This window comes from Alosa sapidissima, chromosome 4 (genome assembly GCF_018492685.1).
Source record: "Alosa sapidissima isolate fAloSap1 chromosome 4, fAloSap1.pri, whole genome shotgun sequence".
NCBI classification, from domain to species: Eukaryota; Metazoa; Chordata; class Actinopteri; order Clupeiformes; family Clupeidae; genus Alosa; species Alosa sapidissima.
Window position 1 is genome coordinate 34395149 of NC_055960.1, and position 12833 is coordinate 34407981.

General features: G+C 39.0%; 1 protein-coding gene and 1 long non-coding RNA gene across 4 annotated transcripts in view; one reads left to right on the forward strand and one right to left on the reverse strand.

The window, feature by feature from the left end:
- The first annotated feature begins 179 nt into the window (after positions 1-179).
- LOC121707528 (butyrophilin-like protein 8) lies at positions 180-9890 on the forward strand. 3 transcript variants are annotated; one of them, XM_042090177.1, is made up of 15 exons: positions 181-327; positions 927-975; positions 2076-2118; positions 2301-2681; positions 2973-3134; positions 3953-4108; positions 4199-4282; positions 4392-4427; positions 4541-4570; positions 4848-4919; positions 6699-6719; positions 7547-7621; positions 7886-7954; positions 8085-8111; positions 8197-9890. In XM_042090177.1, the coding sequence occupies exons 2-15, from the start codon at positions 943-945 to the stop codon at positions 8730-8732; spliced, it is 1725 nt and encodes a 574-aa protein (XP_041946111.1). In that variant the 5' UTR covers positions 181-327; positions 927-942; the 3' UTR covers positions 8733-9890. The 3 variants fall into 3 exon arrangements, with proteins under 3 accessions (XP_041946114.1, XP_041946111.1, XP_041946113.1); XM_042090180.1 differs by lacking the exon at positions 4199-4282 and having other exon boundaries at positions 180-327; XM_042090179.1 differs by lacking the exon at positions 927-975.
- LOC121707531 overlaps positions 2776-12833 on the reverse strand; it is a 15425-nt gene continuing 5367 nt past the window's right edge. Inside the window, exon 3 of the long non-coding RNA XR_006031347.1 lies at positions 2776-2941. This is a non-coding gene — a long non-coding RNA (uncharacterized LOC121707531). The remainder of the gene's footprint in view (positions 2942-12833) is intronic.

The following is a 12833-nucleotide window of genomic DNA, read 5'->3' on the forward strand; positions in this document are numbered from 1 at the left end:
TTTGGTGCATCACTGTGTGCATGTTTGGCTACTTTCCAAATTAATACTTTTTGCCATTTCAACTATCATACAAAACAAACTGGTATACAAATTAAAATGAGTAATAACACATTTAGCTTACAATTAAGAAGATTTAAATGACTAACTACAGACCTTTAGAGGGGGGGGGGGGGGGGCATTGAATAAAGATGAGATCACATGGCTGAGTTATGATCTTTTAATATTTTACCAGAGAAACACCCATGAGTTTGTGTGTGTGTCCAAAGGAATGTGGAACTCTGGTTTTAGTGGTGGTTTTCTTTCTCTTTCATGTGTAAAAACATTAAGGTAAGTATTTCTTTGATTTAAATAATTTTATTTTAGAGTGTATGAATCTGTGTATCAGCGGTTCTGAAGAGGAACTAGAATTGACTTTGTCTGTCAGATAATTGCAGTTGCTCTTGACTTGACTTTGTCAGATAACTGCAGGCAGCGCACTGCGCATGGATTAGTGTGTGCTTCACCTCACTGTGTGTTGACTGTGTGCTGAGTGTGTTTCACTAATTTACGGATTGGGATAAATGCAGAGACCAAATTTCCCTCACGGGATCAAAAGAGTATATATACTTACTTATACTTATACTCAACAGTTGTGTCTAGACTATCATATTGTGTCACTGCTGGAATGAGTTCTGTTCTATGTTCTTGTGATAGTTTTGGGACTTTCAAGAAGTGTTTAAATCTGTTCACCTCACTCTTAATTTGCATTGATTAACTAATTAATAATCTTAGAGTAGTGATTTGCATGATTATGTTTTTTTTTGTTAATATGAAAACTCATTATTTTAATTGTTGATATTGGATGTTATTGATATTATTATTCATATATCAGAATGTTGACGAAGACATTTGAACATTTTATTTTTATTTATCCTTTATTTGACCAGGTGATGTCCCATTGAGATGTTCAAATCTCTTTTACAAGGGAGCCCTGGGGTAACAGATACACAAGTTACACAGAAACATTGATGACAAGACAGACTAATAAGGACAGAATAACACAGAAGAAAGACATGAGGACTAGACAGACCAAAAAAACAGCGACACAAGCCAGTGACACAACAAACAAAAGATCAAACAGATTTACAGTACATGTAAAAACAATATAAAAATCACATAAAGGGGTCATTGGAAGCATGTGCATTGTTCAGATTTGGAATATAAAAATCACATAAAGGGGTCATTGGAAGCATGTGCACTGTTCAGATTTGGATCGTTTAAGTAACTGTTTAAAATGTCCAAGTGGGATAAAAACAGAAAGCTTCAAAACGTTTTGGAGCAAATTCCAACACCAAGGAGCAGCATAGCTAAAAGCAGTCATACCAAATTCAGTTGTTGTACAGTACGTGGGATATTTAGAGCCAGAGTGTTAACGGAGCGGAGGTTGTAAATGGAATGATTCCAAGTCAACAGACTAGTAAGATAGCTGGGTAAATCACCGTTAATAGCTTTATAAATAAAAATGTGCCAGTGGAACCATCTACGCAGACCTAAAGAGCTAAAACCAGTCATCTCATAAAGACGACAGTGATGAGTGCGTGACTTGGCATTATTAATGAACTGTAGTGCACCATGGTAGACTATGTCAAGTGCGTGCAGTGTGGTAGAGGCAGCATGCATATAAATAACATCCCCATAGTCCAAGACTGGTAGGAAAGTGGCACTGATCAGTTTCCTCCTAGCTTGGAGAGTAAAACAGTGCACTCAGTGGCTCAGTGTACACTCAGGTGGTTATGCAGCATCAATGCCAAGCAGAGAGTTTTATAGATTTACTTGGTGTAGTTAATAATTAAGTTAGTCAATAATTAAGTTATTGGTTCAGTAAGGAATCCTGAGCTTTTTCCTACTTTCACTTCTGCTGTCATATATAATTCTTTGATAAGAGCTGCAGCCTTGACCTCCTGTCCTGTTGACACTGCAGTACATAGTACATGATAGGACTTGTTATTGTATTGATGGTTCTCCATGCCATTTCATATAGCACATGATGGGACTTGTTATTGTGTTGATGGTTCTCCATGCCATTTTATTTCCAGATGATGCCACACATGTGGATGACTTTGAGTGCCGTTGTAACAGGTGAGTATTTCTTCATACAGAATGTCTGATACCTTTTACACGGAATGCCTTATTCGAGTGCAATTGCCACTGATTTCACTGTTTATTATATCTGCCCATCAATTTTTAAGATAAAAACACAAATATTTTTAGTAATGTCTACACAGATCCAATTGCCATCGATTCATTTCTTCTCTCTCCAGTTTTTGTGTCCCGTATAGCTGCTGTGACTCCAGACCCTGAGCTGTTCTCTCTAACGGGTTCTGAAGGTCCGGTCTCGGCTCCAGAAGGATCTTCTGTCACTCTGCCCTGTGGACTCTCCCCTTCCTCTAGTGCAGTACCTATGCTGGTGCGCTGGTACCGGCCCAGTGCATTCAGTACCCCGGTTCTGCTGTATGATAACCGGCGGGTCCAGGGGGAACCTGCAGACCCTCGGTACCGGGTCTCTCTGGTGGGGGAGCTGGAGAAGGGCAACGCGTCCCTCAGACTAGAGAACCTCACTCTGGAGGACAGGGGAGAGTATGTGTGCCATGTGGGGAGTTTTGTATGGTTCAGTGAGATCAGAATTAATCTCATAGTAACAGGTGAGACATGCAAACACTTTTCTATGTAAGGGATAATATATAGGACGCTGGTCATTATCGGAAAATAAGTCCCGACAGGGCGAACAGGACCCCGTCGCGCCAGCGGAGGGGTCTTGCTTTGTCCTGAATGGAGCATTCTGCAGCATTATGAAGAGCCGTGTAATAAAGTCTTCCCATTACAGTATATGTGGGCAGAACATATAAGCTATCGTAATACCTGAGAGACTAAATGATTATGTTCTTTCTTTTTTTTTTTCTCTCTCACACACACGCACTCACACACACATTTAGTGTTGGGCAGTATCCCAGTTATTTCATTTCCTGAGGGTGGCGTAGGACAGGTGAATGTTACCTGTGAGTCGGATGGCTGGTTTCCAGAGCCGACCGTCACCTGGAGAGATAGAAAAGGAACAGAGATCCATCAGAACTACAGCAACATCCACTTCCTCAAAGGTAATCACCGTCTGGGTGTCTGCACAGGGGAGTCCAATATTATGTGATATTATTCTCCTCTACAGTGTGTGTCTGAAAATGGGATTTTGATATTATGTGATATTAAAGAAGCCCTACTGTATGCAGGTCTGGTTATTCCTTCGCTGTTTCTGGGTTTTCGCCTGATTTGGGCTTGCATTTTTCACGACATAGCTCCCCCTGCAGCTTCGGTAGCAAGTGACTGCTACGCTAAACCCCCACTAGCTAGCGAGCTAGCCATCAATAAACCAAGCTAAACACATACAGGGCTCACAATGGAACGGTCGAGCAAACACATTGTTCAAGAGACTATCAAATCACATTACAAAAACGAAGTTCACCCAAGGGTAGGCTACTTACAATTTCAACAGCAACAAAGCCAAGTCGGAGTCTGTTTTGCAGTCTTCTTAGAAACTACAATCTGACTAAATTTTCGAGTATTTCCGCCGAGTTACATCCAGATGTGTTCGGACCGCGACCAGAAAGTTGCATATTCGTTTTTTCCACGGAGAAGCACTAGGAGGAGACGAAGCACCCACCAAACGACCCAAAAAGTGTTGTAGAACCATTAGAACGACTCTCAACCTGCATAATTAAGGTATTTTTTGCTAAATTGTTGCAAAGGGCCTCTTTAAGGGTGTTGCACTGTGTTATATCTGTGTTTATAAAGTGATATGAAGTGTGTTGTGCTGTGTGTGTTATGTGTTTATATAAAGTGATATTAAGTGTGTGTGTGTGTGTGTGTGTGTGTGTGTGTGTGTGTGTGTGTGTGTGTATGTGTGTGCTGGTTCCTGCTGCAGATGAGGGGGGTCTGGTGGCTGTGAGCTCCTGGCTGCTCTACAGTCCCTCTGAGGCCGAGTGGCTCTCCTGCGCTGTGGGTCTGTCTGATCAGGAGAGGAGAGAGAGCAGGGTGGCACTACGCACCACAACCACACACACACCAACACACACCAACGGTCAGTTTTTATACACCATAATAAGGACATATTATATGCCGATGCTGTTTGTGATGGCTGGACTTTTAATTTTGGTTATTTACTGCACAGGATCTAGGGAACACAGACTCACTGGTGTGTTCTTTTTCATATTATGTGGTGTGGTCATATGGTTTGCTGTGCAACATAAAAAAGGTGAGGAAATCATAGAATTCTCTTTTTTGACAACATGTGAACTATAATATGAAAGCAGGTAATCAGGCTTTAATGAGCTAATGTACCCCGATCCTCATCTTCCTGATAGATGTCAGACTCTTCTCACGTCAGAGGAAACCAACAGGTAACTCAATGCCTTTCAGTGTGTAAGGTGGCAGTATGGCTTAACAACTAATTTGTTATAATTATTGCAGAGTGTAATCTGTAGTTATAAAAAATGTTTGTTTATAACTACAGCAACTGCAGTTCCTGATGAAACAAATGCAGGTATGTTAAGTGCACAAGTGCCGCTAGGGAATGGGCTGTTTATGATCATTGCCCCAGTAGGGGCTGCCTTAACAACTCATTTGCTATTATTATTGCTGTGATATTCTAATCTGTTAATGCTTCTCAAAATGTTTTTATAATTACGGCAAGTTTTATTTACTTTTTTTGTTACCAATGAAATAAATTCAGGTAATGTTAACTTAGTTCACATTGATGTATGTTCGTAGAACATACTTTCACAGACATGAAATGTATAAAAATCATTAATTTCTCCCAGAATGCAATGGGTACAGACCAGAGTCAGGCACTAATGAAGAACAGACACGGTCAGAAACATCTGCTGCAGCAAGTAAGTATGAGATTTGTTTTGCATGAATTAGAGATATCTTTTTTGCCATGACACTTTACTGCTTGTGTTAATGCAAATTACGGTAACACTTTGTTACTTATTAGTTAATGGTTTGTTAATCATTAGTAATTTATTGTTCATACATAATTTATCATCAGTAAAGCATTTGTTCACACAGTTATAAATGGTTTGTTCATAGTAAATAAGCCTATATCTAAAATATGTTTATACATTATTGTTAATAAATGATGCAATAATATGTTTTTGATGAAGTAATATTTCCATTGTTTAACAGTTGTTACATACACATGCACTAATGATTAGTTAGGGTGAGGATACATATTTTATAAACCACTTCCTAATACTATAATTCATGATTAACTCAGGAGTCACAAGTGGTTAGTTAATGATATTTTGTGAGCTCATTTAAAGTGAGGAAGTCTTATGCCTTGCAACACATTTACAAATGAGTTATAAAGTGTACATTTGCATTTATCAGACACTTTTACCCAAAGTGACACATGTCAATTAACGCCGGGGCTTGAACCCCCAACTTTATGGGTTACCTGCTAACCTGGCTCCTTATCCACTACACTACCTCTGCCCAGTGGTATAACAACAGTCAATTCAAAAATATAATGTAGATATGGGTGTTTACTATGAACAAATCATTTGTAATTGTGTGTAAACATGATTTACAGATGAGAATTAATGTAGGAATAATGCCTTACAAACAAAGAATACAGCATTTAATAATAATTTACAGAATAAATGCTTAACAGTGTGTAGTAGAAGAAAACACAACGTTTTGCATAGTTGTAGGTGTTTCTATCTGGGCCAAGGTAGTGTAGTGGATAAGGAGCTGGACTAGCATGCAGTAGCCTGAAAAGTTGGTGGTTCGATACCCGGCTTTCACTGTTGTGTCAATGGCCTTCAATTTAATTGAAATGTGTACTGTATGTAGCTTGTCTGCTCAATTAATGAATGTGAATGTAATCTTTATGATTCATTTGAAAATATTTAGCAAGGCATAGGAAGTCCTCACTTTAGATAAGCTCACAAAATATCATTAATTAACCACTTGTAACTCCTGAGTTAAACATGAATTATAGTATTAGGAAGTGGTTTATAAAATATGCATCCTCACCCTAACTAATCATTAGTGCATGCTTATGTAACAACTGTTAAATAATAAAGAAAAGAAATATTACTTCATCAACAAAATAGTATTGCATAATTTATTAAATATTAACAATAATTCATAAACATATTTTAGATATAGGCTTATTTCATATGAACAAACTATTTACAACTGTGTGTACAAATACTTCATTTATGAGAATTGACATAGGATCAATGCTTTACAAATGATGAACAAAGCATTTTGTAATAGTTTGCAACTGGTTTATAATGGGAAAATGATTTCATTTATAAGTGGTTGTTTCATTATTTATTAAGTATAAATCATGTAGTTACAAACATAATTTTTGGATAGGCTTATTCACAATGAACAAACCGTTTATAACTGTGTGAACAAATGCTTTACAGATGATAAATTATGTATGAACAAGAAATTACTAATGATGAACAAACCATTAACTAATAAGTAACAAAGGCTTAACAAATGATGAATTGTGTGTAGTTATTATAAAGTGTTACCAAATTACTTAAGAAGTCACAGAATATGTCAACATGGCATCAACAACTACAGTTTAGAGAAAACTCTCCTTACAGTAATTCTGACATGACGGTTCATGACTTATTCCTTCTCTCTTATAGATGAATGGACACCCCTCAATGGCAAGTTCATTCAAAACTGTTCACTGATATGGTTTATGGTTTAAACATGACATGAACAAGACATGACCAAATTCACTTTGCCAAAGACTCATAATTTCTTAATTTATCAGCAGAGTCGAATAATGTAGAGTCCAAGGAGGGAGATAGTCCAGCCTTGGTCAATGCTGAAACAAACACACAGCCTTGTACCCTGTTTCATCTTATTTTAATCTTTAATCTTTAATTTGAGCATCAACCCCTGAGTGTGATTTCCTTTTTCCATCTACTGTTTATGGTTTAAACATGACATTAACAAAGACTCTTAAAGGAGAAGTTCGGTGTGATATTGACCTAAAGTGTGTTGAAACATTATACCGAGTGTGAACTTTTGTCTCATAGCTCATCTCGGCTTGTCCCCTGCACTCCGAAATCTGGCGCTAGTTAGCCGATGCTACCAACTGGTTTTTAGATGGCGGTGCCTCGGGCATCGGCCTAGCCATGCAAATAAATCACTGTTTTACACCATTTACGAGGCTCAAAGTAGCTCCACACTTCATTGGCAGACTTCCGAAGGCCCTGACATTTAAAACGAGACATTGAGAACTTTGAAAAAGCACTGGTAGTTTATTTCCAGAATAAGACTGATTTGATTCAGTGATTTATTTGCATGGCTAGGCCGATGCCCGAGGCACCCCCATCGAAAACCTTTTGGTAGCATCGGCTAACTAGCACCAGATTTCAGAGTGCAGGGGACAAGCCGAGATGAGCTATGAGACAAAAGTTCACACTTGGTATCGTGTTTCAACACACTTTAGGTCAATATCACTTTTCCTTTAATTTCTTTTCAGCCGAGTCAAATGATGTGCAGTCCAAGGATGGACCAAGTGAAACAAACACACAGCCAGACAGCACTGCAGTAGCAGGTACTGTATGTCCAGTCTGTCTCTGGTGCTGAGGTCTTATTCTGGATGTCAGACTGAAATAGTTCAGGTACACCCCAACCATACTTTCAGACAGCCATGGTTGAGTACCCATTCTGGAATAAACTTTGAGTAATGTTGAAGTTGAAGCAACAGTTTGGTTTGGTATATGCTAATACTAATCCTTAACTGATACTTTGAACCAATTATTTTTGCATTGTTGTGTATATTTTGTTATGAACAGTATTTGTCTTTGAAACATATCAGATGCTACTAAACAAAGGGGGACTACAGTCATCACCACCTGCGCAGGGGTCATTGTAATCAGAATACCAGGTAAATATTCTGTAGGCCATATATTCAAAATATGGAATAACAAGTTGGTGTGTTAACATATTCAGCTCAACTAGAAACTAGAGGATGCTGGACAGAAAATGATTCATTTTTGTTTTGTTTTTATGTATAGATGTGAACCAGTCAAAAAAACATTACGGTAATACAAGTATCCCTCTCATTACAATAACGTGCGGAATGACTACATGTGAAATGAATCCTGATTTACTCTTTTTCTCCTTTAGTGAATCTGACTCTGGATATGAAGACCGTGCCTTCTTTTCTTAAAGTACAAGATAATAAAACTGGCATCCTCTGCCCTGATCCACTAAAGGTTTCAGCCACAGAGATGAGATTTGCTCATGCTTTATGTGAACAGTCTTTCAGCTCAGGGAAGCACTACTGGGAGGTGCAAGTGCATTATACTGATTTTTTTGGTCATCTTAAGGCAAGGCAGTCGTGGTATGTGGGGGTGTGCACTAACACAGCAGAACAAACACACAGAGTCTCTTTAACACCACGGAACGGCTTCTGGGTTCTCCAGTATGAGAAAGGAACTGGACTCTTTGTCAACACTGAACCTCCTACTCCAGTTCCGGTGTCTGAACTATTTCAGGTCCTAGGGGTGTTTCTAGACTGTGATGAACACACTCTCACCTTTTACAATGCTGACAATTCTGTGTGTCTGTGCTGTTTGTTTGTGACACCAAACAAACATCTGATTCCTCTGATCAGCTCAGAAGTTAGAGACAAGGTGCCTGTTAGATTACACCAAAAATAAAACCATATTTAGACAAACAAACATCTCCCAAACACAATACAATTAAGATGCAGAATTACATAAACCCTGGGCTGTTTCAAGGCAGTGGGGATGCCTCAGGCATAAAGGACCTGGAGGGCCCTACATCCAACCAAAATCACTCCCCTCTATCAGGAACCACATCACAGACACATCATTCCAATCAAGAAATTAATTTTGATGAAAATAATTATTAGTAGAAAGTTTAATGGTACCTTTTGAGCGCAAACCCCCACCACCATCCCATACAGATCTTTTAAAATCACACATTTTTTTTATATACAACACATCAACCAAACTGAATCCCCTCCTTCGGGAACCACATTATAGACACATCATTCCAATATTCACACAATTTTTATGAACAAAATGATATCTATTATACTAGAGCTCAGCAGTCTGTGATCATGTGTTTGATGGCAAATTACATTTCTATTTTAGTGTTGATAAGAAAACACGTCTTTGCCTCTGTGTCTGCAGTTTGTATTTGTGCATCAGCTCATCTAGCAGCAGCCAACCTCAATCCCACTGTCCTGTTTTGTTTTTTATGGTAAATAGGCTCGGTCATTGGTTGGCCGCTGTGGAAAATCCCTATATCTAGCACAAGCAATTAAACACCTCTCCAGAAATTAGCCCCAGCTCTGCTTATTTGGAAAGGAGTAAGAGCTCTCTGTCCTTTGACAGGTGTTGGAACATGTATAGATGAAATATATGTGACCATCTGTAGACTGATAGGGGATTTAGTCAGAAAGCAGCATTTGTGTGTATTTTTTATAACTTATTAATTATATTTTATTTTAAAAATATATTGATAATACTGACCCAAACTATCATAAGACTAGCATTTTGAAGTATCAATATCTATAAATATATAATAAACTATTTATAAAAAATCCTGAAACTCTAATGTATACCACAAAATCAGAGTTGTTTGCTCCCTGGAAGAATGTTGGTAAGAAATAATTTGTCGCCATCTAGTGACTTGATTCAGTACTTCAGAATAATTGTTTAATCACTACCATGGCACATACTGTATGCACTGGAAAAGAGTTCACTTGATTTGTCAGTAAAAGTGAGAAGAGAGACATTGTTAAACTAAAGTAAAATGATTTGCTGTTAATAAATACTACATGAAAGGTCTAGATGAACTGACTGACTGTTTCCATGTGTAATGCATGATCAAGCCAAAATGAGAAAACAATCTCTGTTTTCATAAAGTGATTCTCTCAGCTTTCAGATAACCTCATAGCTTATCTTTCTGTTTACATACAGTGATTCCCTCAGCTTTCAGATGGGATAACCTCATATCTTATTGCATTCTACCCAGAAAATGTGCCCTGGCTGTAGATATTGTCTTTATGAAACATGCCTTACGACTTTTACGACTTAGCGACTTTGTTTGGTGATATATACAGTAATACCCCCCCCCCCCCCAAAAAAAAAAAAAAAAAAATGTGTTTCATTGAGTTAGATCTGATTCGGTGGTAGTGCAGTGGATAAGGAGCAGAGCTAAAAAGCAGTTAACAGAAAGAGTTTCCTGGCTGCCACTGTGCCCTTGAGCACTTTATCCCGAGTTGCTCTGGGTACTGGCATTTGAAATTAACTGACGTAAATCACTTTGGATTAAAGCGTCAGCCAAATGAATTGAGTAAGTAAGATCTTCAAACTAATTATTCATTGGATAAAATCTTTGCCAGCACTTCAAGTATAATATAAAAACATGAAACACAGAACATATGTAAAGCTCATCGTTAAAAAAAAAAGATTACTACTTTGTAAATAATGATGGCCAAACCTGTCAGATGCTGATGTTTGTTTTGATGAATGTAGGTATGTTGTGGTTATTATATTCATTTCTAACTCTTGGTCAGATACTGTTGTTATGCCACCTGTTCTGAACATTCAAACACTACTGTGAAGACACAGAGGACTCAACCACTGCTCTCAAGACACCGAGGACTGCTCAGAGCTTTAAATGTTTCCAATTGGAATGGACAAGAAAGGGTGCTTAAGTAAGATGGTATTTAAAAACTTCTAAAAGTACTGACTAAAATGAAACATTTTGAATTAATGTGTTTTTTTTTTTTCGGTTCACTGTTCATCATAAGCTTAATTTTTTCTCTTCATAATATGAGTTTATAAAATAAAAATCACTTCCTTACTGTACCTAAAACACACACACACACACACATACACTGAAAGTGCTGTACAAAGGATCTGTTGATCCAGTACCCAGGGGGTGGTGAAGTGGTCAGTGTGTCTGGTGTGTGTGTGTGTGTGTGTGCAGGCTGCGGGCTGAAGAATAAGTCACTGTGTGACAGGCTCAGCTGTCTGCTCCAGTCTTACACACCATGGCCACCTGCCTCTAGCTCTTCTGCTCTGGGCGCCACATCAGGACTCTGTCCACACACACACACACACACACACACACTCACACTGACACCACACACACACAACACACACACACAGATACACTATCCAAACACACACCAGTGGACATACTGGTCTTACACACTTATAACAGGGACTGGGATACTCACACACAATCCAACCACACACACACACTGGTCTTTCAGACTTAAAACAGGGACTGAGGCGCACACACACACACACACACTACAGCCACCTGCTTACAGCTCCCCTTATATGGGCTGCTCAGTCCAGTCTTAACACCCTTATAACTGTGTGTGTGTGTGTGTGTGTGTGTGTGTGTGTGTGTGTGTGTGTGCTTGTTTACAGTCAGCCACCCAGAATATAAAGGCCATGCCATGCCATCACCGTGTTCAGCGTTTCTTGCCAAAGTCACCTCCTCCCAAGTCACTACTCCCCCATCCCTTACAGGCCGACTTCAGTGCCTTCTGAACTCCAACATGCCCCTCCCACCCTCCTCCTTCCTCTCCTGGGGCTAATACCCCACACCTACTTACGCCCCTGTCTGTCCTGTTCTTTTTTATTGTCCTGTCTAATACGTTGTGTAATGTCTTATGTCACTGCCTACATGAAGAAATTGTCCCTCGGGGGATAAATATATTTAGAATTGGAATCGGAATGTGTTGTATCCCACCATATCACTCACAGCACCACCATTATCAGGTGATTATAGGGGTTCATAGCCTGTTTTCTCTCATTATCATAACAGCACCGGTGATTATAGGGGTTCATAGCCTGTTTTCTCTCATTATCATAACAGCACCGGTGATTAGAGGTGTTCATAGCCTGTTTTCTCTCTTATTATCATAACAGCACAGGTGATTAGAGGTGTTTGTAGCTTGTTCTCTCATTATCATAACAGCACAGTGGTGATTAGAGGTGTTTGTAGCTTGTTCTCTCATTATCATAACAGTACAGGTGATTAGAGGTGTTTGTAGCCTGTTCTCTCTCTCTCGTCTCTGACTCACTCTCTCTCTGACCCCACATTGGTCCATTAGCATTTCAGCTGCAGCTGCTCAGTTGGTGGTGGCCTTTGGACGTTGGACACGAGACCTGGATTTGATCCCAGCAGAGACTCATCACAATGAGAGACTCTCCACAAGTGTCATTAATCATCATAGCACTTGGTTAGGGTCTTTAACATTCTGGCGGCCAGATAGCAAGCACACTGTTATTCCCCATAAACATCAACATAGCAAACACACTGTAGTTATTTCCCATAAACATCAACATAGCAAGCACACTGTAGTTATTTCCCATAAACATCAACATAGCAAGCACACTGTTATTCCCCATTAACATCAACATAGTTCCCCATTAACATCAACATAGCAAACACACTGTAGTTATTTCCCATAAACATCAACATAGCAAGCACACTGTTATTCCCCATAAACATCAACATAGCAAGCACACTGTAGTTATGACCCATAAACATCAACATAAGCAGAACACGGCACACAAATTGAGTGTTAATGTTTAGACTGATTTGTTGGCTGGACGAGGCTCTCAAAGGACTTCTTTTAGGCTTATACACGAATAAGCCCCCCTTTTTGTAGATCAAAACATTAGATATGTTAATGATACCGATCGGCAAACTGGAAATGTGTTGTTAGCATTGTCCATTCCGCTTGTGTTACAGTATCGTAGCCA